This window comes from Larimichthys crocea, chromosome XII (assembly GCF_000972845.2).
Source record: "Larimichthys crocea isolate SSNF chromosome XII, L_crocea_2.0, whole genome shotgun sequence".
Taxonomy (NCBI): Eukaryota; Metazoa; Chordata; class Actinopteri; family Sciaenidae; genus Larimichthys; species Larimichthys crocea.
Window position 1 is genome coordinate 26,979,094 of NC_040022.1, and position 17,918 is coordinate 26,997,011.

At 42.3% G+C, this 17,918-nt stretch overlaps 2 protein-coding genes across 5 annotated transcripts; one reads left to right on the plus strand and one right to left on the minus strand.

The window, feature by feature from the left end:
* Positions 1–359: 359 nt before the first annotated feature.
* Positions 360–6,701, plus strand: cd9r (CD9 molecule related). Of its 3 annotated transcripts, XM_019265950.2 has the most exons (10): positions 360–490; positions 662–757; positions 1,237–1,336; positions 1,452–1,549; positions 2,960–3,034; positions 3,137–3,238; positions 4,005–4,097; positions 4,229–4,312; positions 5,020–5,237; positions 5,671–6,701. In XM_019265950.2, coding segments are annotated over exons 2-10 (837 nt in total). In that variant the 5' UTR covers positions 360–490; positions 662–691; the 3' UTR covers positions 5,672–6,701. The 3 variants fall into 3 exon arrangements, with proteins under 3 accessions (XP_019121495.1, XP_019121494.1, XP_019121496.1); XM_019265949.2 differs by having other exon boundaries at positions 5,020–6,701; XM_019265951.2 differs by lacking the exon at positions 5,020–5,237.
* Positions 5,670–16,791, minus strand: LOC104934371 (uncharacterized). 2 transcript variants are annotated; one of them, XM_027285404.1, is made up of 14 exons: positions 16,277–16,791; positions 14,224–14,364; positions 13,899–14,017; positions 13,384–13,570; positions 13,183–13,301; positions 10,715–12,395; positions 10,332–10,442; positions 10,013–10,188; positions 9,811–9,905; positions 8,598–8,728; positions 8,320–8,500; positions 7,835–7,991; positions 7,578–7,647; positions 5,670–6,797 (listed from the first exon to the last, which is right to left on the minus strand). In XM_027285404.1, the coding sequence occupies exons 1-14, from the start codon at positions 16,743–16,745 to the stop codon at positions 6,778–6,780; spliced, it is 3,657 nt and encodes a 1,218-aa protein (XP_027141205.1). In that variant the 5' UTR covers positions 16,746–16,791; the 3' UTR covers positions 5,670–6,777. The 2 variants fall into 2 exon arrangements, with proteins under 2 accessions (XP_027141205.1, XP_027141204.1); XM_027285403.1 differs by lacking the exon at positions 5,670–6,797 and adding an exon at positions 7,263–7,482.
* Positions 16,792–17,918: the final 1,127 nt, after the last annotated feature.

The window sequence follows — 17,918 nt, forward strand, 5'->3', positions numbered from 1 at the left end:
ACGGTTCTGTTCCATTTAGTGTAGCAGAGAGTTAACAGTGAGCACACCTACTATATGAATAAATAGGACATACTACAATCTTTAGACTTTACTGATTCAGGGTAATAAGTGAGTACAAAGTGAAGTAACTCGAGTTTTGCAGTAAAGAATTTAAGAAAAGTTGCTCTGTTTGGTCATAAATGAGTCTATGAACCGTCAAACAAAGACTTGTGTTCAGTCTGTTCGCTTTCGTTTCCTAAAGTTTCGGTATTTCTTCACTTCTAACGGTTTGATCAAACCTCCACCTCTCCTCCACCTCAGCTCCTCCAGCTCATAGGCGGGACGCCCTGTCTGTCAAACCTCTCGGCCAATGAGAGGACTGAGCGTAGCCAAAGGGGGCGGGTCATAGGCGGATATCGGAGCAACATCACGCAGGGCTGAGGAGGAAACACGGTTTGTGGTTTAACTCGGTGCCAACTGACGGAGGAGAGTGACACACACGAGTAAACAGGTATTTATGTCACTGCAGTTGATTTTTGGTGCATTTTAAAATATATATAAAACGTTGCATGATGCTTTAAAGAGAAAGGGCGCTGTTAAAAATGTTTAAACCGATTTTATAAATGCGTAATTTTACATGTGTGCGCACATATGTGTTTTATTTTTATTTTTTTTGTAATAGCATTAAGTGGACAATAAAGCGCTGGGCATCATGGCTCTGGATGGATGCGGACTGCTCTGTAAATATATCCTCATCCTCTTCAACGTCATCTTTACGGTAAGTCTGTCAAAAAAAGAAATGAATTCATAAATAAAAGAACATTTCTCACTTATTTTCTTTATTTTTATAAGAAAAAGACAAATAGTATTAGTAGTATAGTAGTAATAGTATTTGTTTTGCAGCAGTTGGTTCGTCATTGTTCTAAGGTTTCGTTTCTGATGAATGCCAACTCACAGTACTTGTTGCATTCATGAACCAACCTGTCCAAACTAGTGTCCTGTTTGCTGGCTGTTGTGTTTACACAGTTGCTCTCATGGTTTCTACACTGCAACATTTTTGTACTTGTTTGTTCAGGATCACATTTATTCACAATTTGATGTTTGGTGCACTGCAAACAAAGCAAGCAAGAACTGCAAAAGTCGAGAAACATGAAAAGAAATGTACTTTGAATGTCTGTCAGTTAATTTGAATTAAAAAAAACATATTACAGTGTTGGCGTGCTGTGGTTTTATTTCTCCTCCTGTGTGTTTTGGCAGTTGCTGGGGTTTGTCTTCCTGGGTCTCGGCCTGTGGCTGAGGTTCAGCGGGAGCACCAGAGGCTTCTTCGAGCTTCAGGGCTCCAGTGCGTTTGTCATGGGTCAGTACACACGTCATTCCCCACAGAACATGTGAAGATATTTGTATGTTTCTGGTACGTACTCAATCATGGATCTCTCTCTCTCTCTCTTTTTAATTCTTTTTATTTTTACCAGCTGTGATTGTGCTGATAGCTCTCGGCTCGGTGATGCTGATTGTGGTGGCGTTTGGAGACCACGGCGCCTGCAATGAGAAAAGATGTTCTCTGCAAGTGGTGAGACGGTTTTGTTTCTCTACACACTAACTTCCTTGTAAACACCTCTCTTTTTTTTCTTCTTTTTTTCACCTTTTGCGTAAGATATGTGCTGCAGAAGTGGGTAAAAGGCAGCCAGTCAGTCACAGACAGAGAACAACAGACCACATGAACAAAAGTGTCTATGCTTGACGTTTAAAATGAATGTTAGTTAGTACTTAAAGACAACTGGTAACATGTTTCCTTTCAGTGTTCCAACATTTAAGGAGATCTATTGACATAAATTTACTATAATATGCATAACTATGTTTTCATTTGTGTATAATCACCTGAAAATATAAATCATTGTGTTTTCGGGACCTTAGAATGAGCCTTTTATATCCACAGAGGCCCCAGAAGTGACAGAAGTTTCACAGCCACTGTACTTCATGCTTTTTCTGCTTGAAAAGGGAGGGTGAGGCGAAGGGTATTCAATTGGGTGCAGTCTGCAACTTCACCACTAGATGCAACTAAATCCTACACGCAAATCTCTGTTAGAAACAGTAGTAGAAGTAGTTTGTGCAGCTGTAATTAATGCTGTAAATAAGTAACTTCGTAAGGTGCAGCGAGTTCTCTTGGTATCACTCTATCACTTTATTGTGTTTTTCTCGGGTAGTTCACCACAAAGTTTCGAAACTGTCTAAGTTTCATTTTTCAAAAACGCCCGCAGCAAGCGAGCGGTAAACTAATGGAAGCGAGGCTGGCATGTAAAAAGATCCTCTAGATACTCGTCGCTCTGTCTCTGGGGAGCGCTTTGAAACATTGTCGGTCATCTTTTCTGCAGGTGCCACGACACACGTTGGTTAAAATGTTTGTGCGATTACCTCACAATCCTCCTCTGACTCCCTGTTTTCACGGCATTTTCTAGTTTCACTTCATGGTCTCGTGTCAGTGTAGCTGTGGCAAAGTTCAGAGGCATTCTTTAACTGTTACATAGCACAAAGGCTGAGAAGGGCCTGTGTGCTGCAGGCAAAAAACAGACTGGGACACAGTTGGAAAACCAACTCGCAGCACAGAAACGTCATTCAGCTGAAAGGCGTCTTTGCAGAAATAAATTGCAACACTTGTTTGCAACACTGTTTTGTGAGAATGAAGCTGATTTCAGGCTCAAACCAGCTAAAACTCCCTGCTTGTCTGTACGTGTTTTATAAAGTGTATCATCCTCAACATATCTTAAAAATCAGTTAGTGCATGCAAAGTTATTTAGAGAAGTTATATGCCTCAGTGGCCACTGAAATAAATAGATTACATGTGACCAGACATTTTTTTTTTAGATAGCCACCGATCTTCATAAAGGAAAGTAAAAATATTGCTCTTTAACTTATTTATTAATAATTGTGATTGTTTCAGTTTATTAAGGTGTAATTAGGTTCATGTATTTATCCCTTCCAGTTCTCCATCCTTCTGGGCATTCTTGCTGTAGCTGAAATTGCTGTTGGAGTGCTCGCTTACACCAACCGGAAAGCGGTGAGAGGGAAATCGAAAATATGATGACGAAAAATAGAAATAAATAAATCCGTACGTACTTATATCTATGACCACAATGTGTTTTAATCTTTGTCATTAAAGGTCGGGCAGAACATCGGGGAGTTCTACGCCAGCATGTATGTTCTGTATGCGTCAAGCGGAGACCCAGTCGTCGGTGCCACTCTCGCATTCATCCACAAAACAGTGAGTACAAACGCCGTCCTAAGACTTCCCTCATAGCCTGGGTTAGGTGGAGATGAAACACCTGTCGTCTGTGCAGGAGTAACACGAGCAGCTCGTAAGCCAGGACGGTAGATAATGTACGCTGAAAATGAACATGTGATTGACATTTTTTCTAATTATTTTCATAATTAGTCATTAAAACACTTTGGGGCTCTATATATTGATGTAGTGTGAAATGTCAAAAATGAGCTTTTGCTGCTTATTAATTAAAAGTGTGGATGCCGAATCCAAGTCTTCTAAATCTTCATCATTATTCTTTTTGGCATCTAACTACTCCTACATACTTTGTCCTACAGAAACAATTCAAATGTCAGATGGCTATTATTTTACTCATTTGTGCCATTTAAAACGATCCATTAGAAATTAATGGCACAACTTTCAAATCCTCAAATCCACAGACCTTCAACACTTTCAACTTCCACTACTCCCACGTACTTTGTGCTACAGAAACCATTCAAATATCACTATGTTCAGCTCACGGAGCACATTATGGCATGTATTTTACAATATTATTGTGTTACAGACTTCATTCAAACTTTATTACAATATTTTACTATTTTTTACTCTGTTACATTCTTCTACTGTTCAGTTCATTTGACATTTTTGCATCAGGCATTTCAGCAGAAGGCATCCACACCACAGTTTCCACAGGAAATACAGTTTTCTGGTTTAATCCGGAGTCTTCTTTGAGCGATCTTAATCTCCCTTTCATGTCTCTCCTCTGTAGCTTCATTGCTGTGGAGCGACGGGATTCAACTTTATCGAGGCGGTTCAAAATACCTGTCCCAAACCAGACGGGTTCTTGGGCCTCGTGATGCCTGTAAGTTGGTGCTAAGAAATGGAACTGTTCTAAAGCACTGTTCACTTTCTTGTTCCTGCCACTGGAAATGAAAGTGCTGTAAGTTGGTAGGCGGGATGTTAACAGTTTGTCCTGTCTTGGTACTTCCACAGGCCTGTCCTGGAATCATTGTAAACGTCTTCGACAGCAAAGCATCAATGGTGTTGGGCGTCTTCATGGGAACTGGAGCTCTTTTGGTAGGCAAATTAATTTTTTCACATGGCCACAGTGAATGAATGAAGTGAATGTTTCAGCAAGATAATTTACCAAACAAATACAGCAGATGAGATGGCCTGCAGGAACAGACGCTGAGGGAGTTTTAGTTATAGGAGTTATATTTGAAAAGCACCTGGAGGAGATGATATCAGGCATTACGTACAAACATTTCACTATTTGGCTTTTTATTTAAAGAAAACTCATGCATTCTGTTTTGTTTGTTTTTTATATATAGCATGTGCTTATTACCATTTAACTCAAAGAACAGCTGATGAGAATAAAGACACTAACGAGCATCTTAGTTTTTTAGATTGTTCACAAATTATTGGGCAATAGTTTCATCCTGAGCCCAAAATGTCAACTTGTTGATGGCTTGAGAGGAAAAAGTCAGGGGATCATCTTACCATAACCAGAAATATCTGTACCCAATTTCACAGCGAAAACTCTCAGTCTGGTTATAAGTGAAACCATAGTCTGAGCTGTCTGAACCATAACTCGTCCTACAGACTAACCAATGTGGCTTTTAGGGGAAGGAAATGTGACGAGCATCGTTGTGTCTTTTGCTGTTGTTCGTAAATATGATGGCCATGTTCTAATCACTCTGCACCCCTCTGTCTCTCTTATTTAATACCCCGCCCCCTTTTCTTTCCCTTCACTCTTTAATTTTCCCAATCATTGGTTTGCAAAGATCATAGCTCTGATTTGCAGCCTAATCCTCAGTAGAGAGCTCCGTCAGTCCGCCTCATCTCCACAGTACATCATCCTGACTCACCCCACTAACCCGGCTAACCCTCAACCTTCACCTCACCAACACGTGTTTGCCTCCACCTCCTACCCCCAACTTGATCAGGAACCCATCGTCTTCACCCCTCTCACTGTAGCCAACATCCCCACGGCTCAGGCTTAGTGAGTGCTTGTCCACTTTCACTCTTGTCGGTCATGGTGTCTTCATGTTCAGCTCTGCAGGGTGTCTTCAACCTTTAAGGAAAAATCCACCCCAAGGCAGAATTTTAAACTCTCCATCTAGTTCATTATTAACTTTAACTGTAAATTGAGGTTTGTTTGCTGTAACAGTGAAAGAAGCTGCTTCTGGGATTTTGTTAATATTTAATAATGCATATCCAGGGTTGGATTTTTCCTTTCAGTGCTCAATTATTCATTTAACCTTTCGTCGTGCAGTTGTGTGCACATGAAGCTTGGTAGTGCAACTTCTAATCACACTCATTCTGTGGCTGTGGGTCTTTACTGGAGGGAATAAGGAGGCAGGCTGCTCACCGCACACCTTTGTTCCATCCCTGCTTTTTACGCCACCCCTCCTCCTTGTGTGTGTGCATGACAGATTACTGCCCTGGTTTGCGCCACCATCCTCCTGAAACAGATCAAGAGAAACTACCAGGATATGACCGCGTACTATTCCAACGTGTACTGAGAAGCGGCTTCAGTCCATCGCTGCAACTGAGGCTCGACCAACGAATAAAAGTTTACAGGTTTTCTTTCCCTCTGTGTGTGAACTACTGATCGTGCCAGTTTTTGCACTGAACTAGTGTTACATTGTTAATAATTTGATCCATTTCGAAGAAGGGAAACTTTGTTCAGAGCTGACAGTGTTTTATTGTCTATCGTCTTCTTCTAAAATAATCATGCAGCACCTCCTGGTGAAATGGATGTCACTTTTAATTAGCCATTATTCATCCGACTAGAAACTGTCACAGCTAGACAGCGTGTGCTTCCTAGTCTGACAGGCCTGTACATCATTGCAGGAACACGATAAGTAATCTGAGGATGAGAACAACACATCCTTTAAATAACACCAAAAAAAAAAACTGTTACAGGTTTGAGCAGATATGTTGCACCATAATGACGGTAGCTCTTGTTTTGGTCTGTTGCAGCATGTGAAATGGAGTTAAATACTCTGAGCCAGTGCAAAATATTCAAGTGTGTGTCATCTTTATGTATAAACGCAAAAAGGGATCCTTTTAGACATTTCATAAGCTTTCATTTTAAAACTGTAGATGACATGCATTCCAGTTGTTTTCTTGTAGTCATGCTGAGGGACGCAGGACTGGTCAAATAATAAAGTCAAGCACCTTCTCGAGTGCGACAGAAACGTCCTGCAGGTTTCCCCTCAGTGTTTAGCTTCTGTAAACGCTGGTTTGAGGGGGAACAGACGTTTTTTGGTCATTACATTAAGAACGTTTTCATTCCTGCCAAGAGCTTCTCTGAGCGTCCTGTTTAGAAAAAGAAAGAAACCTGAATGCTGTTAATCACTTTTTTCCTCTGTACACTGTAGTACTAATTACTGCTTGCACTATATTGTTCTGAAGTTTTTTTTAAATAAATATTTCACAGAGGGCTTTTCCCTCTTCTTCACTATGAGTTGTGTCCTTTTTTATTTCCATAAAACAAAGCAGAGTGCAGTCGTGTAAAAGTGTCTTTATTACATTGATCACACGTCACCGCTGGGACCTGTGAAGGGGAAAAGAAATAAATGTAGTTTGAGACTTTTGTTATACTGAAATTATTTAATTGGGATGGAATATTATGTAGCTGCCATATATTTAGTCCATCTGCAAGAAGGGTTCAATCTGGACATGGACTTTGTTCAAGCGGTTTCTTCAGTTCTGACTTGGTGGACAGATCAGGCAAGATCACAGACCTGGAAATAGTTTCCACTTTTAGGTTCGTTAGTGCTCGTTTCTGTTGTGACGATTGTCGTCAGTGTTGTTACAGTCACCTGAGGTCTGGTCTGAACAACAGCTCAAGTAACCTTAACATCTGTCGTCTGAGCTCCGGTGTGGACGATGGTCGTTGGAGACTCGAGGCCAAGTGTGGATTGCTGTTCGGCTTTCTGGGAAGCGTTGAAAGGAAGGCGTTGTAGTTGGGGGTAAGTGGTGTCTGAGGCCTCCTCTGTTGAGGGATGGTTTCTTTTACTTAGATAACCTCCTTCACTCCACTTTCAAACCACCAACAATAAGCACTAATGTACCAATTAATTCAGTCAGAACTGAAGAAAGCTCTTGGATCTACAACCATGTCCACTGGGCCCAGGTTTAACCCTTCTTGAAGAAACATGACCTGGAAGAACCTCCAGACTTCATGTGGTCCATCAAAAGGAATCCATCTGTGCAGCATTTGTGTAGAAAATTGTTGGCTGTAGGATTATAGGGAATCTATTTAAATAAATATCTAAAGGGGACTGGCCCACTCCTCACTTCCTCCTTTATGTTTCCACTGTGATAAACTTACTGTCGATGCATCCCACGGTGCAGCCACCGTCTGCAGCAGAGCACACTTCCGTCAAGCACAAGAAGAAGACCTGGAGGGCGAACAGAAAAATGACAACAGTAGTTTTGACATAATTACAGTATTCTTAGTTGCATTAGCCTCCAGTCTAGATACTCTTTATTGTGTTGAGTTTTAAAGCACCACGTTATGAATCACTTCAAAGACCAGAATAGACACATAGTTTGCTTGTATGGGAATGTTTGTTAAGTGGGCGGTACCTCTGGGTCCTCCAGGTGAGAGTATCCTCTGTTAGCCGTGTAGGCGGGACTTTGTGAGGGCAGAGACAGGAAAGTGGAGATTATGATCCTCCGGATGTGGTGGGCGTTGTCGGAGCGTGGAGTAGGAAGTAGCTGTGAATCACCCCGGCTGGGACAGCTGTACAGCAAACAATGGTGAAAGAGGACGGTTATAAGTGTGTGTGTGTTTGTGTGTGTGCGCTTATTTGGATTTATGAAAATGGTGCAAGATTGTGTACACCTAAAGTTTGGTGCAGTGTGAGTCCCAAAGAGGATGAATGGATCAGCTGTTACAACTTTAGCTTTGCAACTTCAGGGGGAAATCAACACAGATCAACACTGGTCTGTGTCTTAATATTGTGAAAAGATCAAACAATGATCCCAAAGATGCAGAGACTGATCACAGTTCAAATAATTCACATTTAATTAATGTACAAGTTCATTAATTTCCCTGTTATAAAACATACCCATCATAAACGAGCATCCGACTGATATATGGAGCTTGAGTGTAAGCCAGGCAGGAGTGAACCAGCAGCACCAGGTCAGGCTCCGGAGGGTCCAGCAGGCTTACCTCCATGTAAACCGGTCTGCCTCGCATGAAGCTGAGAGGCAGGTGAGCCTCAGGGTGGAAGCTGGTGAAGGATTCATCTATGGAGGACGAGAGAATTGTAATATTAGATATTCTGTTTGTGATTTTGAAGGGATCAAATCAAAATACAGTACATAAAAAAAAAGGCACAATAACCTGTGGCAATTCTCAGCTGCACCCTGACCGTGGCTGGTGTAGACTGAACGGGAGGTGGAGGAGGTCGATCCATCATATAGAGCCTCACTTCACCTGGAGAACCCGGGGAGGAACTACACTCCACCATCAACCTGAGGACCAACACAGGCAGCTGACGTGCATATCGTTTCCTGAATGATGGCGGTGAAATCATTTTAGAATCAGCCAACGCTCATTTCTGCTTTTCACCTCCCAACAAACGCATCCGATTTCTGTGTAATTACTAACTTTGTATGCAGCTAGTTGACAGTTGTTATTTTGGGATAATTGCAGGCACCTGTTCCATTGAACCGTAGGTGACACTTTATAAAAGGATGGCAAGAGGGACTTTAAAATTGATTTCTGCTCCATTGTGTGTTCAGGGTACACAAGGTCACATGTGGACCTCGAGGTCCTCAGCAGTGTTAGCTGTTTGGCTTTGAGAACAGTAGGTGCCAGTCTGTCTCAACACTGTGGTGGCCAGGGTCGATGCCTTCCTAGATATAATAAACAGCTTGTTGAAGTTCCAATCTGCATAAACAGACATCTGTGTCTCCAGACTAGAATATGCTGACAATAACACCTCCATGGGTAAAGACATTCTCTTTGACTAGTTCTGGGCGTGTAGTATTTGTGGTGTTATCTTGGGGTTTAAAGTCGATCCACCAGGATGAGTTGGGCAGAATGTGAGACCGACTCAGGCACTTCTGATGAACTTTGAGAGTGTCTCTAATTCTCCTTGGGCCAAGCGTCAATAAATAATACAGCATAAGACATCAGAGGCTCCTGAACACTTTCTTCCTTCCTGACCTCACCATTGACCTTTGACTTCAGCAATTTCTCAAGTAAAATAAGCACATGTTGAAATGTAGGCAGAACATTAACTGTTGCAAAACGCTTTACAAGTTCCTGTAATGACAAAAAATGCTGCCGTTCAGAAATATTTTTTCATTTTACTGATTGCACAAGCAGACTGTAGATGATTTCTAGAAGTCCTTGGCCAAACATTTTATTAGAAACAATTAAATAAAAAGCTGTGTAAATAAATAGAAGCACACAACAAACGTTACAAAATTCATATAGCTGAGGGCTGACCCACAACAACTTAACAGTGACAAGGCCGGCTGTAATGCAAATGCTCGACTTCATAGCGCACACATTCAATAAAGGTTTCATTTAAACAGCAGTGTCAGACCTGACTGGAGAGTTCTCTTGCACAGGACTGTGGTCTTGTTGAAGAGAATAGATGCCATGGACTTCCAACAGATGAACCGCTGTCTGACCAAACACCTAACAAGGATGAGACATTAGAGAAACTGGTCATACATCTCTCTCTTTTTGGAGCCCTACATCACATCACATGGAGTATATATATATAGAGTTCAAGCGTGCCTTACGTGTTTGTTTACTCCACAGCCATCCAGAGGGACGGTATAGATGTCAGGGTCAGAGGTCACCCTCTGCAGTGTGCAGGACACATTACTGACCTCAGAGGGTTGAGCAGTGGGGGCCAATGTGGGCTCCGTCACAGAGTCGGGCACCACAAACATTAAATACTGTCCCGTTGTGCAGTCTGTTGACACACACACAAAGTAAAGCCAAACATCAAACTATTACATTTTTTTCCCACCCCATTCAGTAACTTGGGTGTTGGCCCACATGTCAATCATCCGATTTTCAAAGGTTGATTTCATTGTCCGACGTGTGTTGACTCACCCTTCAGAGAGTACGAACAGCAGCCCGAAGACAAGCTGCAGTCCAAGTCTGACACACGGCCGAGGCCACAGGGCGAGGCAGAGGGAGTGTAAAGGTTGGCCTTGAGCTGATCTGAGCGCAGTGAGTAAACAAAGAGAAGAGATAATTACACTTGAACGGTTCGAGTCAGCAGCGTGAGAGATGAAAGACTATATTCCACACAGGTGCCTTGTTTTAACCACAACCAGATGCTCGATTCTTACTGAGGTTTCATCGTGGTAAAATGGTTTGGTGAGCTCAGACAACACAACAGGAAGCCTGTCAGGGCTGAGTAACGTTCTGCCCCCTTGTGGTGATCTGTTGTAAAGATATAACCCTGAAAGCTACTTCTGGCTACACTTTACCTTCCATTTCATCATCCAGCCTCTTGTCTGCATCCTTTCCATCAGGATATGGATGTTGCCAAGTGAGATAATGAGAGTAAAGGCTATGAAAGGCATCTGACTGAGGCATGCTGAGATATCCTGACTCAGCAGCCTGAACCAGCCGACCCATCTCGCTGTAATCAGACTCTGTTGGAAGCTGAGATTCAGATTTAGAGTTCGTACCGCCGGCGGGATGTGATTCCTGGTCGTCTGTCGGCACTTTAGGTTGGTTGTAGAGGTGGTAATAGTAGTAATAAGGATGTAGGGGGCCGTGGTGAACATCATACATCGATGACGTTGTTGGTGGAGTAGTGGTTTGAGGTTTGTGATAGGACGGCTGCTGTGGTGGGGAGGAAGGTGCTTGAAGCAGAGAATCTAAAGCTCCTTTGGATGAAGTTGGAGACACAGGATTATCAGTGCTGAGTGAACTCTCAGGTCTATAATACATCTGATAGTAGTTATAAGGGTGTTGGTAGTAGTAGTAGTATGGATAAGGAGGAAAATTATGGTTGGGTGTTGGAGTGGGGAAAGAGGACTGTTCATCTGGAGGCTCCAGCTCTGCCTTTACTTCATCATCCAACACAAGTGGATGTTTAATCGGTTCTTGGCTATTTTTCTGAAAGTTAATTTTATCTGAGTTTGGCTGATCCATGAAAGGATTTAAGATGTGTTCGTCATGAACTTCTGATGTTTGAGGAAGCGGGTGAACAACGGCGCTCGACTTTCTGTTTAGATAATTGAAGAAATTTGTTTTGGCCGTCGTGTCGGGATTCAGACGAGTTGATCTTTTGGCCTCGCCCCTAGCAAAATACGGAAAGTAAGAGAAGTAGCGGTATGGATAGGCTGGTGAAGGATTAGGTGTATATGGGGCACTTGTTGGAAGGGTGTAAGGATGAGGGGCAGCCTCGGGCACCGGCTGAAGGAACCGGTCTGAGTTAAATCTGCTGAGAGCTTCAGACTGTTGGACGCTGGGGGGAAACACTAGAAGTTCAGGGTTATGTGGATTAGTTAAAGACGGAACCTCAAGACCTGGACCAGGGTCTTGAGGTGGGTCAGGATGGGGGATTTTAGGATGATGGTAGTAGTGATAGTATTGATTGAAGGCATGGCTCGGAGGCTGGAGAGGAGGTGCTTCACTTTGACTCGGAAAGCCTGTATCTGAGGAGGGAGAACGTGTAGTCTCCTCAGAGAGACCCAAGACAAGAGTTTCCTGCTTTTGTTGCACGTCTGAATACAAACTTGAATCCTCTAGATCTTCTGTTGATGACAGAGAACTGTGGACGCTGAAATGATTGTAAGACTCCCTCATGGGAATCTGGTGGGAGTAGTCTGGCTGGGAATCAAGAGGAGGGAGAGGCTGTGGACCAGATGTAGGGTCAGGAGTTGAAGATGAGGGAGAAGGGGGGTTATATGCATCGTGTCCATCCGGACTAGGATACTGGTGGTGATATGTAGGGTGGGGATAGTAAGGTGGGGCTAGGTAGAAAGGTGGAGCCCATGGAAAAGGCTCCAGAGATTCTAGTGTTGACCCCGTGGTTAGAAGATGAGTGCTGCTGACCGAAGGCTGCTGGGTTTGTGGGAGTTCTTCAGTGGGAGAGAGAGGACAGGCCAGTGTGAAGGTCTCCTCTCCCATTTGAAGAGAAAGTGTGTGTTTTCCACCCTGAAAGAAAATCAGAGGTTTTCTGTGTGAGAAAATAACCACATATATAAAGTTACGCTCCGCAGTGAATAGTTGATGGCTGAACTCTGCATGAACTGCCGCAAACAGACGAGGATATATTCAAGTCAGGCTAACGAAGGAAACAATATCCGTGTTTAGCAGCTGAATGAGGAAAGGTGTGGAGGTCATTTCATACATTTATTCATTCGGTAACCTCCAACAAGGTTAGACTGTGTTTTTAAAATCCTTTCTTTCTTTGACTTAATGCTTTGACTTTTAGTCCTTCACTCCCGATGAGTTAAACATCCTTTATGAGCACACGTGTCTACATCTAGAATATTTCTAAGCATTTGTAGACGCCTGTCATGACTTTAGAGCATTTAGTGGTTCAAGTTTCACTTTAAACTTAATTTTATGATTGAAAGACGGATTTATTTCATTTACTGCATTTTTATTAAGGGTTCTGTTTATTTCAGATCATCATTTGGATTCGTGGAGATATTTTGACCCTTAGATACTTTGTTCATTCAACAAGTTTTTAAATTTGACATAAATAAAACACGATTTTTACATCGTCTGTTGGTGGAACGTCCAGATCAGGTGTGTCCCTCTTTACCTTCAAAAAAGACCCAGCTCTTCAGAGAGCACCAACAGCTGGACTTGATAAATCTAGTACTTGTTGCTGTACTAACATGTCCTTGTCCATGTGACACTAGTCACACCAGCTCTATAGATTGAAGTATAAATGCACAAATAGCTGTGTGCACTTTCCGTACAGTGTCTTCACCTTTACTGTGATGCCACACGCAATGAACGGAGCAGCGATTACAATATCTGCATCTCGTCTGTCCAGAGTGTAACCACACCGTTCAGCCAGCAACACCAAGGGGGTCCATTCTCCTCTGACTGTGGTGAGAAGGAAGAAAAACCACTGTCTTATTTCTCAGAAAAAGTAAATATAAATAGTGAAAAGTGAGTTTTGGGTTACCGTTTATCTTCAGCTCCTCTGTGGACAATCCCTGTACTGTGACGGTCATACCATACGGGGAGCAGCAGAGGGACGGCGGGGAAGGGGAGGATGGTGGACTTACGGCCTGAGGCTGGACCAGAGAGGCCGGGCAGGACATCTTCACTGGAGTCCCCCTCCACAGCAGAGGCAACACATAGCTGTCATCCTGAACACGTGTTTTTTTTTAAACAGCATTACTGCCACAGGCTACAACATTTCACATCTATTACGGAAGACATGTCTATAATTAAGAAACAAGCTTTTCTCATTAAATTAAAATTAAACATGAGTCAACGATCCATGACAGCCCCGTAACCATCTTGTCGAGATGACTTAAGAGTGTAGAGAGTCATTCCAGTTGCAATGATTCATCTTAAGCAGTCATTCACATGAGGAACAAGGGGAAATAACTAAACCCACTCAAAATGTGCATAAACTCGGTGCAGGCACTGGCTGATTGGCCCAAATACGAAGGATTTTAATGGATCTCATACCTCCTGTGTGACATGGCAGGCATCATACTGAGCCATGAGGCTGAGGTCTCTCCATGTTGTCTGAACAGAGTAGCCACAGTGAGGTGGCAGCTGGGACAGGGGCACGGATGACTCATTCACTGAGACGCAAAGAGACAAAACTTTAAATCATGAAGAAAAAGTGATGAAGAGATGACACTGATTAATGCACTCCTACACACGGAAAGAACACTTTAGAAACTCTAAACTAAAAGACGGAGGACACCCACTGCATTTATGCCGTGTGGTGTAGCTCCATATTCAACCCACGGATAATAACGTCACCGTCAGAGTACTGTGGCCTCACCCCGGTTCAGCAGCAGCTGTACAGCTCGTCTCCTCCTGACCGTGAGGGTCATGGCGTCGTCTCCACACTCGACCACAGGATGCAGCCTCTGCCAGCTCTCCTCCGAGCCACTGACCTGCTGACCTCTGATCCTCTCCTGGCCTGGTAACCAAAAACAAACCACCTCAGAGTTCACGAAGGATACAGCGTTGGTGTCTGTGTTTTGGTGGAACATGAGGGAATAGCTGGGTCTCTCACTGATTCAGAAATTCACATTTTTCATCACACACTCTCTGTAAGTGAAAGAATATGCTAATTTGTTTTGATGAAAGTTTCCACCCACTGGATAACGTTTCGTTGTGGCATACTGTCAGCTGTCTAATATTTACCTCAACATGTTGCGCAACTGCCTCAAGGCCAAAATAAATAAGCTGAGAGTCAGATTTATTACCATATTTATTAAGATTTCCTTCACATTTCTGCCAGCTTACTGGAAACTGACAACCTGTGACACAGGAGAACCTCACGCTACGAGGGCGCTGTATTACCAGCTCCGAAAACCAGCCTGTTAAATATGCAGTCTTATGCTAATGTACTACAAAGTATGCAAAACACACGCGCAGTCATAAACAGGAACCAACAATATGACCGTTACGTCGGAAATGCTACAAGAGTACAGCTTTTATTTAAATACAGGGTCAGTTTGCAGGGTCATAGTTGAGATCAGGATCTATACAGGACACAGTAAAGACGTGCTGGACATGGAGAGGACGGAAACAAAAGCTCTGGATGGATGGAAGAAGATGACGAGTTATTTTTGTCTTCATAAACAAAGAAAAAAGAAAAAAAGTCACTGCTGCAGCTATATTAAGATCTCTAAAGCTGCTTCAAAGTTCAACAAAATCAGAAATGCATTAACAGATCCAGAGAATCATTTTGAGGCTTAGCGTCAAACAAGCAGAATATATTTTTTAATGGAATTAAAAACAGACTTAATGGGGCTATTTCTAAAGATGCCAGCGCATACCGGAGATGTGACGGAAGCCGTGGGAAGAAGAGAAGACGGTGTTGATGGTTTCATAAGAGGTCAAAGAAAAGTCAGAGCAATGAGTAGAAGTACAAGAAGAAGCAGGAAAGAGGAGGCAAATAATATCCTGATTAACATTTAGTCACACAGGACTAATCAACACATTTAAAAACAGGAAGATGTGACTTATGCAAGAAGAAGAAACTTCCTCAGAGAAGTGAAATTTAACAAGTGTAGACCCACATTCTCCTACACCAGTTTAAGGTCCAGCGTGAAGGATTTGGTGGCATCTAGTGGTGTAGTTGCAAACTGCAACTCCCTTGTTTCCCGCTCTCCTGTGGTCCAGCCATAGATCGATTCTTAGTATAAAGAACAGACATATCTGTGATGTCACCCACAGCTTTCTGAATGTGAAGCTGCCTCTGCTGCCTCCCGGCTAATCTAAAAATATGCAAAGACGTGGATCGTCTGTGGACCTGAGGTGGGCCCAATGAAGCCTGTAATGGCACTCAGCTGTCAATCAAAGCAGGCACATTGTTAATGCTGCATAACTTTAAGCCTTAGTATAATCTGAACAGGTGAGTTGTATATAAATTCACCCTCAGTACAGTTGTCATGAACGGGGAAATTAGCTACAGAGACCAAAATTGTTAAACTGTAAACATGTTTATTTCTGACTGACTTGTTATTCCTAGTCAGGTGTGGTCACATCTCCCTTTACTGATCTCTCCCTCTCTCTCTCCATCTGTAAACACACATGTCTCATTAATGCATGTTACTAACTAAACTTGTGACATTTGAACATGGGGACTTATGGAGACTGACTCAGTTCTGGAGCCAGCCTCAAGTGGACGTCTGAGGAACTGCAGTTCACTTCACAGCTACAGAGGCCGTCGCCTCGCTCATGTAACACAAAAACATGATTTTCAGGCAGTTTTAAATTCAGGAAAAATGAGTTATATTGTGTATGCCATGCTCAATAAACTGGACCTCACAGAAAAGTAGTGCTTCATTTGTTGTTTATAGGAATAACTCAGGTAGCTTTACCTGGAACAGCAGAATCTGCCTGGTAGCCCACATTAGGGATGTTTGCTTCAAGCTGACCGGGGATATAAAACTTTCCGTGGACGACAGGCTTAATTCTCCCTTCCCTGCAGTCTTCATTTGGAGGGTTCGGGTTGGTATACATAAGCTCCCCTCTGGTTTCTTTCGGTCTGTCACGGTTTGTGAAGTTTTTTGCAGTAGACACCATTCTGGGTCCGAGTCCTGGTTTCTCTGCAGAGGTTTTAATCCGTGCCCTGTCTCTGTTTTCCAAGTATGGGAGGTTTCCCCCCGGCTCTGCCGCCTGCCTTTGGCCGAGCTGTAGACGTTGTCTACGGGGATGAGTCAGGCCTCGTGCTGTTAAAACGCGGTTCCCGACATGAGAGCTTGTTTGAGTGGGATAGACTGAAGGTAAAGTTATTGTTGTGATGGTGTAAATGAGAAGGACACAGTATCCTTTTAGTTTCAAATGCATTTCAAGTAAGAGTTTCTCAAATCACTGGGACAGAGTGAGGGGCAGCAGGGCTTTTATAGACTCCTCCCAACACACCTGCTCACTAATTGGCCTTAATTACTCAGGTGGCGCATGCTCAGTAGTTAAGTACTGCCTTTAAGTACAATTGTGGTACTTGTACTTTGAGTATTTACATTTTCTGCTACTTTATACTTAAACTCCACTGCACAGGGAAATATTTTACTTTTTAATGCACTGGATTTATTATTGACATGTTCGTTCGTCTTACAAAACTCGTGACCTCTTACACTAAAGCAGTGTGTCATTGTCACATGTCAGTGAGGTGGTAGAAGATTCACCCTCATTCTAAATTTCTCACACTGCTAAAATTATAAAATGTTGCACACAAAGTTTAGAGATAAAATTAAAATACGACTATAAATGTGTGTAATAAAACTTTTTCTTCTCATGAATCATCTCACAATCCTTCAGTAACAGTAAAATATGACGTAACCAGTGATACATCAGTGCTAGCAATCTAATAATACTGTCTTTACTGATCCCACTCTGGGGAATTAAGATTGTAAGTGCTTCTCTTTAAGGTTGTCTTGGTTGTGGACAAATGCAGAGAGTCTGCATTATCTTCACATGACTACGTCACCCAAACAAAAGCACTGTCTTGAGCTCTGAATGCAGTTAGTGCTACTTGTTGGGGTAGTTTTGATGCTTTTTATCTCTATTTGTATTTGTATTTCTTATTTCTATTTTTAAAAAAGTATTATTTTATATTATTTAGGTTTAAATCACGATCACAGCAGCTAACGATACAACACATACAAGAAAAAAGTCATGCAAATACACATAAAATAAAATGGAAGAGCAAATATAAATATAAAAAACACTATATGCACCTTGCATATACATAATGATATATAGAGAGACTGATATTTATTCTGTACTTTTACTTCTGATACTGTAAATCCATTGTAGAAAAACTCATGTACTATTACTTTTATGTCCACTAGAGAGCAGCAGCACTGCACTGCACTAAATCAGCAATTGAGGATTTTTTTTTTTTTAATACGCACTGATGAATTTATGTAGACTTATCTATCCATGTTTATGTCTGTCAAAACATCATTTCTAAGAATAATTTCAGACTTACACGCTTAGCAACAACAGAGACGAATTTTC